This window comes from Porites lutea, chromosome 6 (assembly GCF_958299795.1).
Source record: "Porites lutea chromosome 6, jaPorLute2.1, whole genome shotgun sequence".
NCBI classification, from domain to species: domain Eukaryota; kingdom Metazoa; phylum Cnidaria; class Anthozoa; order Scleractinia; family Poritidae; genus Porites; species Porites lutea.
The window spans coordinates 30,970,277-30,985,949 of record NC_133206.1 but is presented as its reverse complement, the minus strand read 5'-3'; the positions used below and the strand labels follow the sequence as shown (position 1 = coordinate 30,985,949).

Below are 15,673 nucleotides of genomic sequence, written 5' to 3'. Positions count from 1 at the left end.
ATCATTTCTCACAAAGTATGAATTACTCAGGTCTCCACATATTTCCAAGCATAAGCATACCTATCAGTTAAGTGCTGTCCTAGCATAGTACACCTACCCCCCCCCCCCCCCTTTACCCAACCCCACGGTTACCTTAACTCGTAGTACATTCTCCTCTATAAAGTGAAGGTATACTCTGGTTTTTGGTTTTAAGCCTTGGGCCTGTATGAGTTACATTTGTAAGGGGAAAGTAAAGGATTTCCGAAGTCTCATCGCAGTGATGGGGCTTACAGGGGCTTACAACCGGAATCTGACGTCAACAAATACATGGGTCTACAACAGTGTAATTTTACAAGGTATTGTGTCGGAGTGTTGATATCACTTAATGACACGATCGGCTTGAATCAACATAACTTCTTAAATGTAAGTGTTAATTCCCTTTCACCATCCATCTGTGTCACTGCATCATCCCTAGCCTACGTGTAGCCGCACCCTCCCCCCGACAAAGGAACAACGAAGAGAGGGAGCGTCTGCGAGAGGCTGGCACGAATCGTGTTATGTGACGTCACTCCTTTTGCGAGAAAATATATAATAGTTTCCATTGGCTGCCCGTTCGATCATTTCTGTCGGAGGCGCTCATTGGTTTAAATGTAAAACACACACGCACATGCCAAAATGGCGGCGAGATTGCTTTCTTCCCTCTCTCCGTTTTTCCTTTGTCGGGGGAGGGTGCGGCTACACGTAGGCTACATCATCCCAATCTGACTTGACGTGCATTTTAAAAAAAATGAAAAATCGGTCTTTCTACCCTAGTGAGATCTTCTGCGGGAAAATTTAAAATCTTTGCGTAATGCTCCGCGGCTGCTGTAAGAAAAAAACTTTCCATCGTTCTTTCGTTTCTCATCTTTCAGTCAAAACGTCGATCGCCTCTCGATCAAATCCATTGAAATTTCAACCTGGGTTCAGTGATATCTAAGTTTCAAGTCTCCTTGTATCCTCAGTAAACACAGCTATAATAGTGATGATAACTGCGATAAGAAACAGCCAAATGAAGAACCTGTTAAGAACATTCGCCGCTAGCAGCCATTGTTCGTGTATTTCATCCGTCTTGTCATTTTCCTTAACGTTTTCCGCGAGAATTTTGACCGCTCGAGACTCGGCTACTGGGAGGTCGGATTTCTGTTTTGGAATCGTTGCTGAGTGAACAAAAAAAGAAAAAGTAAAAAAAGAGGTTTGTTAGGTACAAGAAGGGTTATAGATTTCTAGAACGAAGTCAGTGCATGGAAGGTACCACAATCGCTATTTATGTTTTCGCATAACACCAACCTGAAAAAAAACTACACTCAAAACACTGATTATGCCCACTCTACAGCCGTGAGGACCCAGGAATCTTGCCAGTGCATGGCTGCGTTTGTGGATAGAAATTATAAAGGAGAAAGAGATCTTGGTAAATACGAATGGAGTAGGGGTAAGAAGAAGCAGGGGAGGGGTGGCAACAAAGCATTCGTCAGGCCTCCTCCCCATAAAACAATTGCTGTTGCCATGCCAGTTGCATTCTATAGTCTGGAGATAGAAAATACCGGTAAATCTATGAGCTAAAAAGTCCCTCATCTTACGATTTTTCCACTTTTTCATGGTAATCCTTGCTTTTGTCCGGCCTTCTTCTTCGGTCGCTCGGGAACCTCGAGTGTCCAGTTGTAGTTGTGCCCTCGGTGCCTTGTTTTCACGCGTTTCTGTGTGTCCGGTGTTGTAAAAAACTACCCGCGCCAAAAAACCTAGAATGTATTTCTGGCAAACAAAAAAGGCCTTTCGTGAATTTCGGACGAAAAGCCTGCTTTGTCAGTCGAATGGTCGAGTGAATGTAACAATGAATTTTCTTGAAAACAATTAAGTCTCTCAAAAGTGTGAAATCATTCTTTAATTTGCAATAATTTGCATATTGCCACGTTTATTGAACTCAAATTGCTGGCCTTCTAATGAAAAGGTTGGTGTTCATCGAGAAAAAGGAGCCCTGAAAACGCATCTTCCTCCCCCCCCACCCCCTCCATCCACCCCTTCCTCCCACCAAGGAAGGTTTAAACAACTATAACAACAGTTGGGAGTTAAATCTGGGCCCGATTCAGGAGGGAGAAGGGAAAGTCGTGTGAGGGATGGGCGGATATTAAAAACCGGCCGATTATAGTTATAGAGTTTAGTTCGTAAACGGGCTCCACTTTGAAGGTATTGAAATAAGTAACAGACAATTTCTTTCGGATAACATAAAAAACTATCTCACTTATCAATCGTGTTACAAAACCAAATTCATCTTAATTTTCATTATCACGGGGTAGTTTACGAACTAAAAACTCCTCTCTGATCTCCAGTTTGTCACGTAGCGATTATCGAATGGTTAGTTCAACTGATGCGCTTCTGCAAGTCAGGTCGGAATCCCAAGTCGTTAAATGGCTTCAGCTGATTAGATGAGTAAGATGAGAACATTTTGTCGCCCCATGTAAAGGAATCCGGATTCCGGAATGGGGGAAATTTGAGTTGGGGAATCCGGAATGCAAGCCTTGGGAATCCAGAATACAGAACAAGGAATCCGGAATCCCACTAACGATCCAAGTTCCACAGGCAAAAAACTTGGAATCCAGTTCATGGAATCCGGAATCCACAGGTGGAATCCAGAATCCAAGACTGACTTGGATTCCCTTGCATGGGCCGAATCTTAAATTTTAGTGTTTTACTGACCTTTCTCCAGTGAGGCAATGGACCAGACCTATGGTGTACATAGCGCAGTACATAACACATGGCAGCTAGAGATACTGATACCTCTATTATGGTGCAACTGTAGTATTTACCAATCAACGGAAGGTCCTCTGAAACGGGCATTTTCTCTTCCACCATCAAGAAAAATACAGCAAGGGATAAAAGAATTGTGACTCCCACTGCCATTCGTTCACCAGTGTCTGAATTTAACACAACGAAGAAAATATACTACAGATGAAGGCAGACAGAAACGTTTGATCACCAGTAGAATTTAACTGACTGCTTTTCTGTGTGTTACTCGTCGGGAGGGTAATATTTACCGTTCGAATTATTAGCCAATTGACCGTGAACTTTCTGAGTGGCCAGCTGAGTCTTTGACTGACTGACTGACTGACTGACTGACTGACTGACTGACTGACTGACTGACTGACTGACTGACTGAGTATTAAAATAAATGGCTGACTGGCCGAAAGCATAGAATAGAACCGTCAGAAAAACAGACAGCTGGGCGACGACCCTCCTTGGGATGGAATAACTACGTGAGGAGCTTAAATTGTGTAAAAAAAAATATGTCGTTCGGAAATGAAGGTAAATTGTTAACACTTCCAGCTCCGATCATCTTTGTCAAAGCTGACGTAACACGCTCACTCTGGATGCCTGATGTCTAGTTCCCAGGCCACCAGTAGTGTTGCTCTGTTAAATCAAAAGCCGCATATAATTCACTACTGATTCCTTAGATCAACGTGCTGTGTGACTCAATATCGTTTGAAACACCAGTTTAAGAATCCCTTTAGGATAATCACTTATAATCCTTATCATCTCAGACTGAAAAACTAATTTACAATATTAAAGCAGCGTGTCTAACCTTCAGGCATGAGAAACACCAGGAGTGTCAGAACAGATATAAGCGCACACGGTATGATGAAATTTGTGACATAAAACAGCGGAAGACGCCTGATATGGAGCACGTAAGATACCCCAGACACCATGTTTTTGCAGCAGAGATGTGACATAAGGCTACTTTCAGAGCGCGCACTGATCAGAACCCATTCTCCATTGGGGATGTACTCGCTTGTGAAGACAGTCCGACTGGCAGCGGAGATGTTGAGCTTCGTAATGTCATAGTTCCATGAGCCAAACGTTAATTTGCACATCTAAAAATATTACAATTGTTAAGACTGGCTTAATTTCAGCTATCCATATAGAAGGAGTAAACCCTAAAGTGATAACTCGATTATGCTAGATCGGCTCATGTAAGGTATTCCGGATTCCGGAAGGGAACCAGGGAATTTTTTTGCTTTAAAATCCGGAATTCGGAAAATTTTGTTTGTGGAATCCGTAATCCTGGGCTTTGGAATCCGTAATTTAGCTCAAGGAATCCGGAATCCTGCTAACCATTGGAATTCGGAATCCAAGTTCCTCTGACAAGGAATCCCGAATCCACGGCCTAGAATCCAGAATGCAGAATCCAAGACTGCCTCTCTATGGGGCGAGCTATAAATGGACTTAAGGACCGTTCATTATTAATGAGGGGGGGGCGGGGGGGATCGCGAAAGTCATCAAAAGTTATTAGGGGGGATCACTGAAGTGAAGTAACATTCAAGGGCGGATCGGCTAAATTTCACCTTGTTTAGCCCCAAATCCTCCCCTCCCCCCTCCAACCCCGGCGATAAATACGATAAATTAAGAGAATGCCAACTGGCAACAAACAAAAGGAACAAGGTTTTGCCTTAATGAAGTGAAATCAAAGGAAGAAGATACATTGTAACTAAGAGAAAGTCACATAAACAAACCTGCTCATCCAAGGGAAAGTGCTCAACACTTATTTGACAGGAACTCTTGGTAACCTTTGGTACCAGCCACGTGACATTCCCATCGTACGTCACGGTGGCTTTGAAAGACTCTGTTTCAGATTCGTCGGTATCTGCCCTGAAACATGATAGAAGACGTCAAGTTAATTGCTCACTATCTCCCCAGAATGCGATCAATTTTTGCTTGTGAATCCGGAATCCTGGGCTTTGGAATCAGGGATTCAGCTCCAAGAAGCTAGAATCCCACTAACGATTGGAATCCGGAATTCAAGTTCCACTGAAATACCAATACCTGGAATCTGGATTCCAGTGCTTGGAATCCGGAATCCAATACTGTCTTTATATATTATCCTGCACGGGACGATCACTACGTAAGAATTCTCTTCGGTAATGTAACGGAATATACAGCTCGTAAAAGAATGTTGTCTTTAATAAACCAATATTTTTCCTTTGGCACAGTATTAGATTGCCCGAAGACTCGTTGAACAGAAAGGAAAGGAGCTTTATAGGTACCTGTGTTATCACTGAAGTTTTTAAAGTTAATTATTATTAATTGACATATACCCTATCAGAGCAACAGAGTGGACCCCAATAGACTGGACCAGAAAACAGGGTCGCCCAAAAACAAGATGGAGAGACGATCTCACCAAACGGATCGGACCCTCATGGTCAAGATTAGCTAAGTCCAGACACCTGTGCGATCGATCCAGGGAGGGGTTCCTCTGTCAAGAGTGAATAAAAACTCTGATGATGATGATGAAGACGACGACGACGACGACGACGACGATGATGATGATGATGATGATGATGATGATGATGATGATGATGATGATGATGGCCCAACTTTTTCAAGTTTCAATCCATGTCCATCCTTGTCATTCGTTGCAACAGACAACACGAAACAGTTTCAAAGCCTAAATATAGTCTTAAAAAAAAAATCTAGACCCTTAGGTTTGGAATTCAATGGCTGCGAAGACAAGTTTTAGCTTTTTAACGTAGAGTAGCCCAAGCGTGCGAAATGCTGATTGGCGGAGATGACATTAGTAATGACGTCATTAACCTAGGCACGTATTTTTCTGTATTTGTTTACATTCACCCTTGTTTCTGCTTCGCGCTGTTTGGCGGGAGCCACAGGGGAATTGGATGTGGAATTCAAATTTCAGAGACGTAGTTCCTTTTCCCGCCCCGCCGCCAGAGCACCCCGGAGAGCTTGCTCGCAGGCTAGTTTCCCAGAGGTACGGGAAGTGTTGGCGCGAAAAAACCAGATATATACTGAACACGTGTTAATTTTTTTTAGTTGTAAAGTACACGCAAAGAGAAACACCTGCTGAAAAATAAATAAACTTGGACGTTATTATCCAAATATTTCAAGTAAAAAGTTTAGAGAAAGTATACAATAAAATCTAAGATTCAGAGATCTTAGATTCAGATAGAATATTTTGTTCTGTTTTAGTTACATATACGTAGCTGGCTGAAGTTGTTGCAAGGTATACTGAAATTTTCATGTGTTTTTTCACTGTTTATTATTTAAGCTTTACAATGATTTATCCGCATTCGACTTGGTGTGTATTTAGTATAGCACTGATTGCGGGAGTCAACAAACACTGACTTGCTTTTTATAATATAATTAAGTTCAACAGATAACCATATTTAAGTCTGCATGGCTTGTTGGCACGTGAAACCCCCGTTTAGTGAAAACATGAACGTGACCTAACCGCCATCTACTAAAACAAGAATGTGTTCGTGAGCGTGGGCGCGATTGTGTTTTTGTTTGGAGTCTAAACAAAGGAGAATAGAAAGAAGAACGTGAAATAAGAACATCTGCCACAGATGCAATGTGAATATGAGTGCGAATTCGATTCTGGGGAGAGTGTTTTTATTATTATATTATTATTTAAAATCGTGTAAAATAAAAAGTAGAAAGTGAAGTAAAGCTTTTGCAACTATGGTGAGAATGTGTGTTGATTCGGATCTATAACGTGAGTAGAACGTGAAATAAATTTTTGTTTAAAAGGTAGTGTGACTATAAAATGTAAACAAGCGTGGCGCGTATGGGTGTTGATTTAGAGTCGTGCAAAGTATAAGAGAAAACGTGCAATAAATTCTGCTAACGAATGTGATAATCAGAGCGTCAGCGTGATTGTGTATGGTTCTGCAGTCATGTAGGTTTAGCAAATTAAACTCACTGTCCAAGGAATCTCGTGTGTCATCAAATAGCATCAAGTAGTTATGAAAAAGCAAAATGTTTTTGCAGAATTCGCAGTGACTACATCTTAAATTTTTTTTTTTATATCAGCTGTTTTTGTTCTGCACTCTTCGCAAAACAACCGACTGTAAAATTCAGAGACGTTGCAGAGCTATATCTTCGTTAGTTTTCAACATATCGCTTTCAAACTTGGCAACTTTAATTACATTAATTTAAGGCGTTCTTTCATCGGTGTGGACAGATTTTTGCTTACTAGAGTGCTTCCAGTCAAAATTTGAAAACAAAGTGAAAGGGTCTATTCATGACCATTTTTAACCTCTCATCACATACAGTATAAATAAACTTCTGCAGGAAATGAGTAGGGGCAACAAATAAGAATTCAAATTTTGATCTCAGGATTTAAAGGGTTAAAGGCCCCGTACACATGAATCCAGATATTATGGAAACCGAATATGTTTTGCAAGTGAGCGAGAGCAACTTGGATTTCCTCGTTAGTATTAAAGTCGGCATATTTGGATTTTCGACGTTTGAAACAGGCCGTACTCAGCTCCGAACACGTGAAACCTCCTTTTCAGTTAAAAACGCACGTGGAATGAACCCACCTGCTAAAGGTCTGAAATCTGCCACTTTCACATAATCCGCGTTGGTTATTGCCCAAAATTTTGCATAAGAATTGTTTTCCATTTCCTGTAAGTAATAAAGAAAAAAATCGAATCGTCACAAGGGAAAGCGAAAACAATGCTGATGCAAAATTCGAGAGGGGGTTGGGTGTACTATGGGTAATGCGAAAGTGACGTCGGAACTCCGTGTGTCTTTCGATTTTCTCTTTTTTTAGCTGTTCTCCTAATAATTTCAGTTGAAGGAAAATCCTCCTAAGATAGCAGATATCAAGGAGGTAAAGAGCCGGTTAGGAAAGGTAATTTGGAGGTCTATTGAAGACGTTAAAATTTGATTGTCAGTCCACTATAGTTGTAATTCCAAACAAGGATCTGCATTCGGTTCTTCCTCAGTGTTTCCGTTGTGGTCTATTTACATATGCGATCGGAGGAATATGTGTGTTGAATTGTTTTTTTTTGTTTGTTTGTTTTTTTTTTGGGCTGCTGCTGCTGGTTCTTCTTTTCCAAAGTTGGACGTTTTAAAACGGTCGGAACGAGCTTGTACAACAAGTAGCATAGTAAACAGGTAATATGAGTAAACAAATAATTTATTGCATCAGATTTTGTTCTCAAGACAGAAATCTATAAATCTAAAGAGTTTGTATTCGTTGAGTCGTAAAACTGAAGTGACCGCAAAGGTCATAGATCGCCGCTGACTGAACACAAACTAAAATGCATATTTGAAATGCTAAACACAACTTTTAAAAGCTATTTACAACTCTTGGGAAGCAACTTATTAGAAACCTATTAAAAAGGACGCCGATTTGTCCTTGAATGTCATAATGAACGATTTTGAGCACATCAGTCAGTTAAAGTTAATCCTCCTCGGTGATTTCTTGGTGTGCCTCTTTTTATTTGTCTTCGCTCGCTTTACAGTCTGTTTGAATTTCCTCGCTCTCGTTATTGTCTTTTTACTAATCCTCAAGTTGCTGCTTTGCATCGTTTGAACTTATCTTTTCGAACTGTTCAGGACCGTTGGTTTCAACTGTAACTTCTGTCAGTTCCTCCTCCTTTTCGTTGTCTTTTCCTGACTCAACGAAAGCGTTGGTTTTGCACGATCCGCCGTCAGAACATAGAAAGTACGCTATAAGGAAGCCACCGAGAAAACACTCTATGAACAACAGTATAAGCCCAAGGAAAGCCATTTCAGCGTCTATCCGTGAGGCTGGCGTACTTCGTCAGGGTTTGGGATGTGTGCAATTAATTCAACTGTCAAGCACGTTCGGTAGATTATAAAAACTTTAGAGAAAGAGCTTACCACTCTTATAGTTACTCCTGTGTAAATATCGCTCTTGTTCTCATTAATCACGTTTCTGTTTTGTTATGTTCGGCCAAGTTACAACCTTTGTAAGGTGGCAATATAATGTTAAGATCATACTAGCCATTTTCAAGCTTCCGGGGCATTGCGCCACAACTTGTAATTATGGACTAAAGTATTGAGTTTTCGTCAATTATTTTACAAGAGAGACCATTTGCTCCGATTAGTATGTACTTATTAATGAGTTGAGAATCTGGTATCAGACCTATGCATTTTTTTTTCTACTTAACGATAATAAATCTCGAGCGGAATAAGCTGTTTTCCCTTTATTTTAATTTTGTCACCCGAGGGTTCATCAGCATATTCATTAAAAGACGTAGCTTGCTCCAATTCTGGTAACAATTTAACACAATATAGTAACAAACCCCTACAATCTAATTGTTTTCGGTTTTAATTTTTTTACGTCCTCTGGTGGCAAGAACTCTATTAAAAGGCTCAAGCGCTGATTCTTGGCTGAATATTAAGCGGATATGAGGAAAACAAAACCTAACAATGCATAAGACAAGCCACACGTATTTTGGCAAAAGATATTTGCACATGCGTTAGAAGTCAAATGCACGGCCTTAATCTGTGGTTTTTGGCTGGCTCTGGTTTCTTCATCACGTGGAACTTAGACTGGAATTGTGATGGCTTCCTCGCCTTTTTTTTTTTGGGGGGGGGGGGGGGAGGGGGGAGGGAGGGGGTATATCACCAGCTGCTTTCTTGCCCGCTTCATACTTGGTTCCAAGGCCGCTCCCTGTTCAAGTAAATCCGACCAAGAAAAAGGATCGGAGAGAGGTTGCTGCTGTTACCAACCAAAAATTATTCGCGCGCAGACTTAAGACGTTATGACAGAGAGTTTTCAAATCACATTTACGACAAACGGCAAACATCAGATAGTTCAATTTGACAGTTTGTCAAATTAAGAAATGGTTGAATAAAAACTGTCCAAAATAATTAAAAATAAATATAAATGGTGTGGATGCGCTTGACATGAAACTACTAATTTCCGTGTGGACATAATAAACAGTAAACGACAAGTAAACGGAAAACTTAGTCACGTGGTACAAATCATCGACATTTAGGTAAACGTGATTCTGGATCTCTCTAAATCGCAAGGAAGGCAATTAACGCCAAGAGATCTCAACAAAACAAACATTTTTTTTCCACCTACGAAGGCGAAAACAAGGAACCAGAACAAAATTCATTAAAATAGGGAGAGACTTTGTTTACAAGAAACTATGTGTTACTGAGTTTCGGATTTTTTGGAACTGGTTTTAACTTTGAATTATAATGTTCAGGTTGTTTCTCATGGATGTGGTAATTTTATCTTTTAGAAGCCATTTCGTCCCGGCGCTGCCGTTAAGTTTAAATAGCTGCTGTTAAGTTTTTAAAATAAAATAGACAATGCGCAGGGTAACAAGTGTCCGTGAGTCTGTTTGCGACTCGGGACACTGAAAAGTGTCCGTTTTCCGTATTAACGGGGTTAATTTATGAGAAAATATTTGAGCTTTCCGTCGGGAAACGAAACCGTCCGTTATATACGGTTGTCTGTATTAAGTGGGTTTCTGTAGAGCGGGGTTCCCCTGTATTACATAAGGGATAGGGAAAGAAATTGGCCGATGGCTGACCCGCGCGTCCAGGTAAGTAACGATCATAGAAACAATGGCCAGACTGATTTGAGCTCCAGTTCCTTTTTCTTTTCTAAAGTGGTGAATGATACGTCTTCTTACCTGTTGTATAAAATAATCTGCGGCGTCCAGATATCTGTTTTGCCCAAATTAATCTGTTTTATCCCGCCAAAGTGAGAAAAATTCCACTTTAAATTTTCATCCCTCCATTGCTGAAATAAATTATTTAACAGTCTAGTGACGAGAGGAGAATTATTTCTTACATGTAAGGATTACTGTGTAATAATATGGTTAAAAAGTCAACAGAACTGAGAGTGAAGCCTCTCTCGGCTATCCCAAAACGTGATCGATGAACTCGGGAGTACCACAAAAGAGCTCCAGTTAGTGGTCAGAGCGGAACCTGAACCTAAGATGTCTAAAAAACGTCAGGCGCCGAAACCACTCTACCACACCGACCCTCTAAAATGATAACGGTGGCGCATCAGTCAATGGGCTATTTGCGGGTTTCCTCAAGCCTCTGTTTCATAGCGAGGCTAAGTGCAAAGCCATGAAAATGATTTTTGATCCACAAGCAAATAAAATTCATTTTCACCAGAATGTTTTTACACTTGTCCAAGGTTTGATAGTGAAAGTTTTGGAACTCAGAAATGGCCCATTCGCATGATTTCAGCACTGCCGACACTCCTCTCACTCTACTTTTGTGTACTACCGCTTATTTTTCATTCTCCTTCGAATTGAATTTAGAAAGATTTATTTATTTACTAATATTCATGCCTTACCATTTTAATTATTACATCTAAGGCAATTCTAAGGTATTTTTCTTCCTGAAGAGGAAAAGAAAAAAGATATATATTTATGGAAAAAATGGTATAATTAATTAGCACGTAGAATGGTGTTGATTCCTATTATTACTAGTACAAGAAGAAATCTAAACTGAACATGAAATTAAAATGCCTGCTCTCTGTTGAAAGTCGCCTTATGTAAGGTAAATCCAGGAAATGTTTGCTTTTGGAATACGGTATTTCAAGGCTTTGGATCCGGAATTCAGCTCAATGAATCCGGAATCCAAGTCTCACTGATAAGGAATCCGAAATCCAGTTCGTGGAATCCAGAATCCAAGACAGTTCCCTTATGTGGGGCGATGAAAGCCTCCCCTGCTAGGAGAGGTCTCTTTTCCCTAGTATTCAGGGAAAATAGACCTCTTCTAGCAGGAATCTAAGGCGTGACCAGTGAGAAAATTGTAACAGGGACAATTGACAGAAATTTCGTACCTGGCGGGGCAAAAAGCATTTCATACAAAGCTACTAATCTCAGTCAGGAGCCTCTGGTCACTGGCTCCTGTTTCAGTAAAGTACTATAGGAAACAGTAAGATGATTAGTAAAAGTGTCAGGCTAGTAAAAGGCATCCGACATTCAAAGGTCCAATCGCCTTGTTAGAAACGAAAGTAAAATAGTTTCGGTGCATTATGCACGAATCGAAACAAGTTCCCAGCATCTATTACCCGGCATTATGTAAGCCGGGTTTGACGGCAGAACGTGCTGATGTTGTTCCCTCAGGAAAGATTTCTGGTGTAGCGTAGGCCAAGGCGATTTTTCAAAGACTTGAGACGGGATTTAAAGAAGTCGCTTTTCTTGCCATTAGGCACAACAAGAATACATACTGTATTTCAAAGCAACTTACTACTTTCACTATCCTTTGCAAAATCAAACTGTGCTCGACATTTACTGTGGTGTTATCGTCTTTAACCGGTCTAAACTTGTTGTTGTAGTGAGTAGTGTTCAGAAGAAATCTTGTTAGCTCTCCCTCTTGACCAGAGCACCTTGTTAGACCTATTAGAACGAGATAAAGTATAGGATTGTTGAAAATACAAAGGAACCCCGCCTTACGGCCACCTCGATAATACGGTCACCTCGTTATTACGGTCACTTTTTTGTAGTTCTTTGGGTTTATCAGTTTGTACTTTTTTTTGGCCGCTTGGCAAAAACGACCATACTTTTTCTTCAGTAAAGAAACCCTTATTATAAAGGTCACCTTGTAATTACGGCCAAATTTTTTTGGCCCATTGAGTGACCGTGTTAACGGGGTTCTACTGTACGATTACGGGGTCTGAGGAGTTTGTTCTCTTATCAGTAGGACAGGTCAACCGGCACAGCTCTTTTGCTTAAAATTGTCAATACTGCAGTTTTATGCTGTATATATATTACACAGGCCCTTGAGAGGCTTTTTTTGGATCTGAGTTACATTACCCCTTAATATATAAAATGAAAGAAATTCGCCAGTTTTATATTAATAAAATGTTTTAACAGAGATGAGCTAAATGGTTATTGTCAATAAAGTGTTCTTCTGAAATTTGTTTTACATACTGAACCATTCAGCAAAATAATTAGAGAGTAAGGATTAGACAGTATCTTTCACAAGTACTTTTTATACACCTTATTCTAAAATGGCGGTAGCGCGGGATGATCTGGGGAGAGTAGCGCGGAAACGAGGGTTATAGTATATATAGTCTGTGAACAAGTGGACAAATAGCCTGCGTGCCATGCGCTTGGAAGTAGTGGGCGCAAGAAAGAACGAGCGCGAGAGAGGGAGACACGCGAGGGGAGTCTCCTCGCGTGTCTTCCTCTTCAGCGCCCGTTCTTTCTTGGGCCTGCTACGCAGGCTCTCTCTCCCCGCCTTTCCCTTCCCTTTCCTCGCTATTTTTTCCCCCAAACAGAGAGCCTGTTCACAGACCATAATATATAATATTTTTTCCTTAGGGTTTCTATTGCAGATAGACATATAAAACAAAGACTTGTATTCTTGTACAGGAAAACATTCAAGAGTGACTGAATGAAGAAGGGTTTATTCGATCTTCCACGGCAACCATTCTAATTTTAGAATATTAGGAAAGAAACATTAAGCAATGCAATGACTTTGCAATTTTACTATAGGTAATTGTTCAGAAGTCACATCAGCTTTAATTTCTATGCTGTTTTCTAGAAGGTTACGTCACTTGCCAGTGAAAAAGGTCAGCGTTCAGTTTGTTGAGTGGTAATTTTTGTCCGTAATTAGAATGCTCAAAATACCTAATTAGAACACAAAAACAAATAGCTTGTGACGTAAAAGGCAAAATTTACATAGCATACATAGGAAAAACTCTTTTCTTATTCTTTTGCCCATCGGATATAGAATAAAACAGAAAAAACAAAGAACATGAACAAAAGCGGGAGCCCATCAAATTGTTTTACCCTTAGGAATGGGTAAAGCTCTGTTCAATTTTATTCATGAGTCTGCTTACTAGTCATTAACTTCCTCTTATTGTTTATATTAACTAATAATTTAACATAAACATATTAATACCTGTTTATAATTATTTAGAATTATTCCATCTTTTCTTTACCTACCGATTCTGGAAAAGCAATTTGTTACACTTTTCCGACACAAATAAAGCAATATAATATTTTTTTTCTTTACAGAGTCTTCGTTCCTTATATATGTTTTATTATAACCTGTCAAATGTCACATAAACACTGACTTGTGCTTATTTTCATTGCTTGCTATCTACATCAGGCTTGCCAATACGAAATGGCATCGATGACATCAATGATGGTCCAAGTATCTCCATCAATCAACTAACTTAAAGAAAATGATGTTTGGCGCAAATCTTCTCGAATTTGTACGTCACAAAAAGTAAAAGAGAAGAAACAAATTAAATTGTTGAAAGAAGGATAGAACCGAACGTTAACCCGGAAACTGACGCACGATAACAAACGATAACATGCAAATGACTAACCTAAAACAAAAACAATAAAAAAGGTCCTTTTATGTTCTGGTGCTTAAAAATAAGAAATCCGAAGAGTAAATTATAAGTTCCATTTCTAAAGATGGTTATACAATCGAAACCCACTTTATTGACACCCGCTTAATACGGAGAGACACCTCGTTATTAAGGACAGTTTTTCTGTCCCTGGGAGAAGTAAGCTCTCAAAGTTTTCCTAATTTCAACCCGCTTAATTGAATCGGACCGTTTCTATTGCCCCTCAGTGTCCGTATTAACGGAGTTTGACTGCATTCCTGAATGGTTGTTGAACCCGACAAAGGAGCTCAAGTCAAGTATCCAGGTGAACAAAAACATGGTCGAAGATTCTCTTAGCGATGGTGATGGGATAAAGGGTTTTTTTCTTATTTTACTAATCCGTTAACTTGATTGCAGTAGGTGTGTTTTAATCATACTTACAGTGGAACCATGATCTAACGAAGGGCCAAGCGACTAGCAAAATTTGTTCGCTGTAACGAGGTTCATAATATCAAGGTTCTTTTTCATATATTTTACTAGCACTGAAGTAAAGAAACTCGTTCGTCATACCGAGGACTTCGTTATATAGATATTCGTTATATTGAGGTTTTTATGACTATGAGTGATACTGAAAAGTATACAGAAATTAGAAATTGGAGGTCGCGTTATCGATGTCGTCACGTAATAATTGATAAGCGAAAATATAATTCATATTTTTACCCGAACCCAAATGACCAAAGCATTTTAAAATACCTTGTCAATTTTATACCAGGCACTCGATGAAACATTAAAAAAATACTTGTGTTTTCCGTAAATATTAGTAACTCACTCAAAAATATTTCTTTTCATTCTCATTGTCATCCTGAATTTTTTGTTTGTATCGAGAAAAATTATAGTAGAGAGACACGTAACGAGGTATTTTTCAACATATCACGTTCTTTTTATCTACAAAAATTTAACATCGGCGTGAAACGATCCAAGCAACTCTCCATGTTCAGAATGCTGCAGGTAATTCCTTGTTCAGATAAAGGAATTAATTAGATTTCCCATTCTTAAAAGCAAAGGATTTTAACACTTACCTTCTAGAATTAGAATGAGCCAAGCAGAGTATATTTTTGCGTGAATATACATTCTGTTACGGATAGAATGAATTGGAACATATTTTATAGAGATATTTGTAAGCCAGTGAGAACATTAGATGGGAATCAGATACGTCTCACTGCTTCTGCAGCATATTTGACAGAGCACCCTTCAAACTTGCAATAGCAGGTGGCCAACCGCTGTCAGGCAATATAGGTAGGCAGGCTCTTAAAATCGGCGACAAATATGAATTAAGGTACGGTTGATTTAAGGTCGTGTTTCTGTAAGGTTCTTCAGCAGCTCTATCTGTTAGGTAGTCGCTAAAAAAGTATAGATTAAAAATTATACAAAGGCTCGAACTTCTCGTGTCTAACTACCAAGTCTAGTTTTGAGCCAAAGATGTTATCTGAGTAATATACAAAGTAAAATAAAATGCCTTGTCATCGCTTATTTGCTTAAAATTGCGACACAGTTTAGGTTATATATTCT

General features: G+C 39.6%; 1 protein-coding gene across 1 annotated transcript; it reads right to left on the bottom strand.

Moving 5' to 3' along the window:
• Nucleotides 1-157: 157 nt before the first annotated feature.
• LOC140940321 (neuronal acetylcholine receptor subunit alpha-9-like) lies at nucleotides 158-15,559 on the bottom strand. Its single transcript, XM_073389258.1, has 9 exons — nucleotides 15,184-15,559; nucleotides 12,010-12,158; nucleotides 11,108-11,152; nucleotides 10,431-10,540; nucleotides 4,521-4,656; nucleotides 3,593-3,881; nucleotides 2,710-2,927; nucleotides 1,596-1,767; nucleotides 158-1,175 (listed from the first exon to the last, which is right to left on the bottom strand). The coding sequence occupies exons 1-9, from the start codon at nucleotides 15,233-15,235 to the stop codon at nucleotides 952-954; spliced, it is 1,395 nt and encodes a 464-aa protein (XP_073245359.1). The 5' UTR covers nucleotides 15,236-15,559; the 3' UTR covers nucleotides 158-951.
• Between the last annotated feature and the right edge of the window lie 114 nt (nucleotides 15,560-15,673).

What these genes read in the sequence shown, in the direction of transcription:
- LOC140940321 (XM_073389258.1), bottom strand. Translation starts at nt 15,235, where the DNA reads ATGTATATTCACGCAAAAATATACTCTGCTTGGCTCATTCTAATTCTA. An exon ending in GCTCATTCTAATTCTAGAAG is followed by an intron (nt 12,159 to 15,183) that starts GTAAGTGTTAAA and finishes TCGTTCTAATAG; the next exon opens with GTCTAACAAGGTGCTCTGGT. An exon ending in ACTTTCCCTTGGATGAGCAG is followed by an intron (nt 3,882 to 4,520) that starts GTTTGTTTATGT and finishes TAATATTTTTAG; the next exon opens with ATGTGCAAATTAACGTTTGG.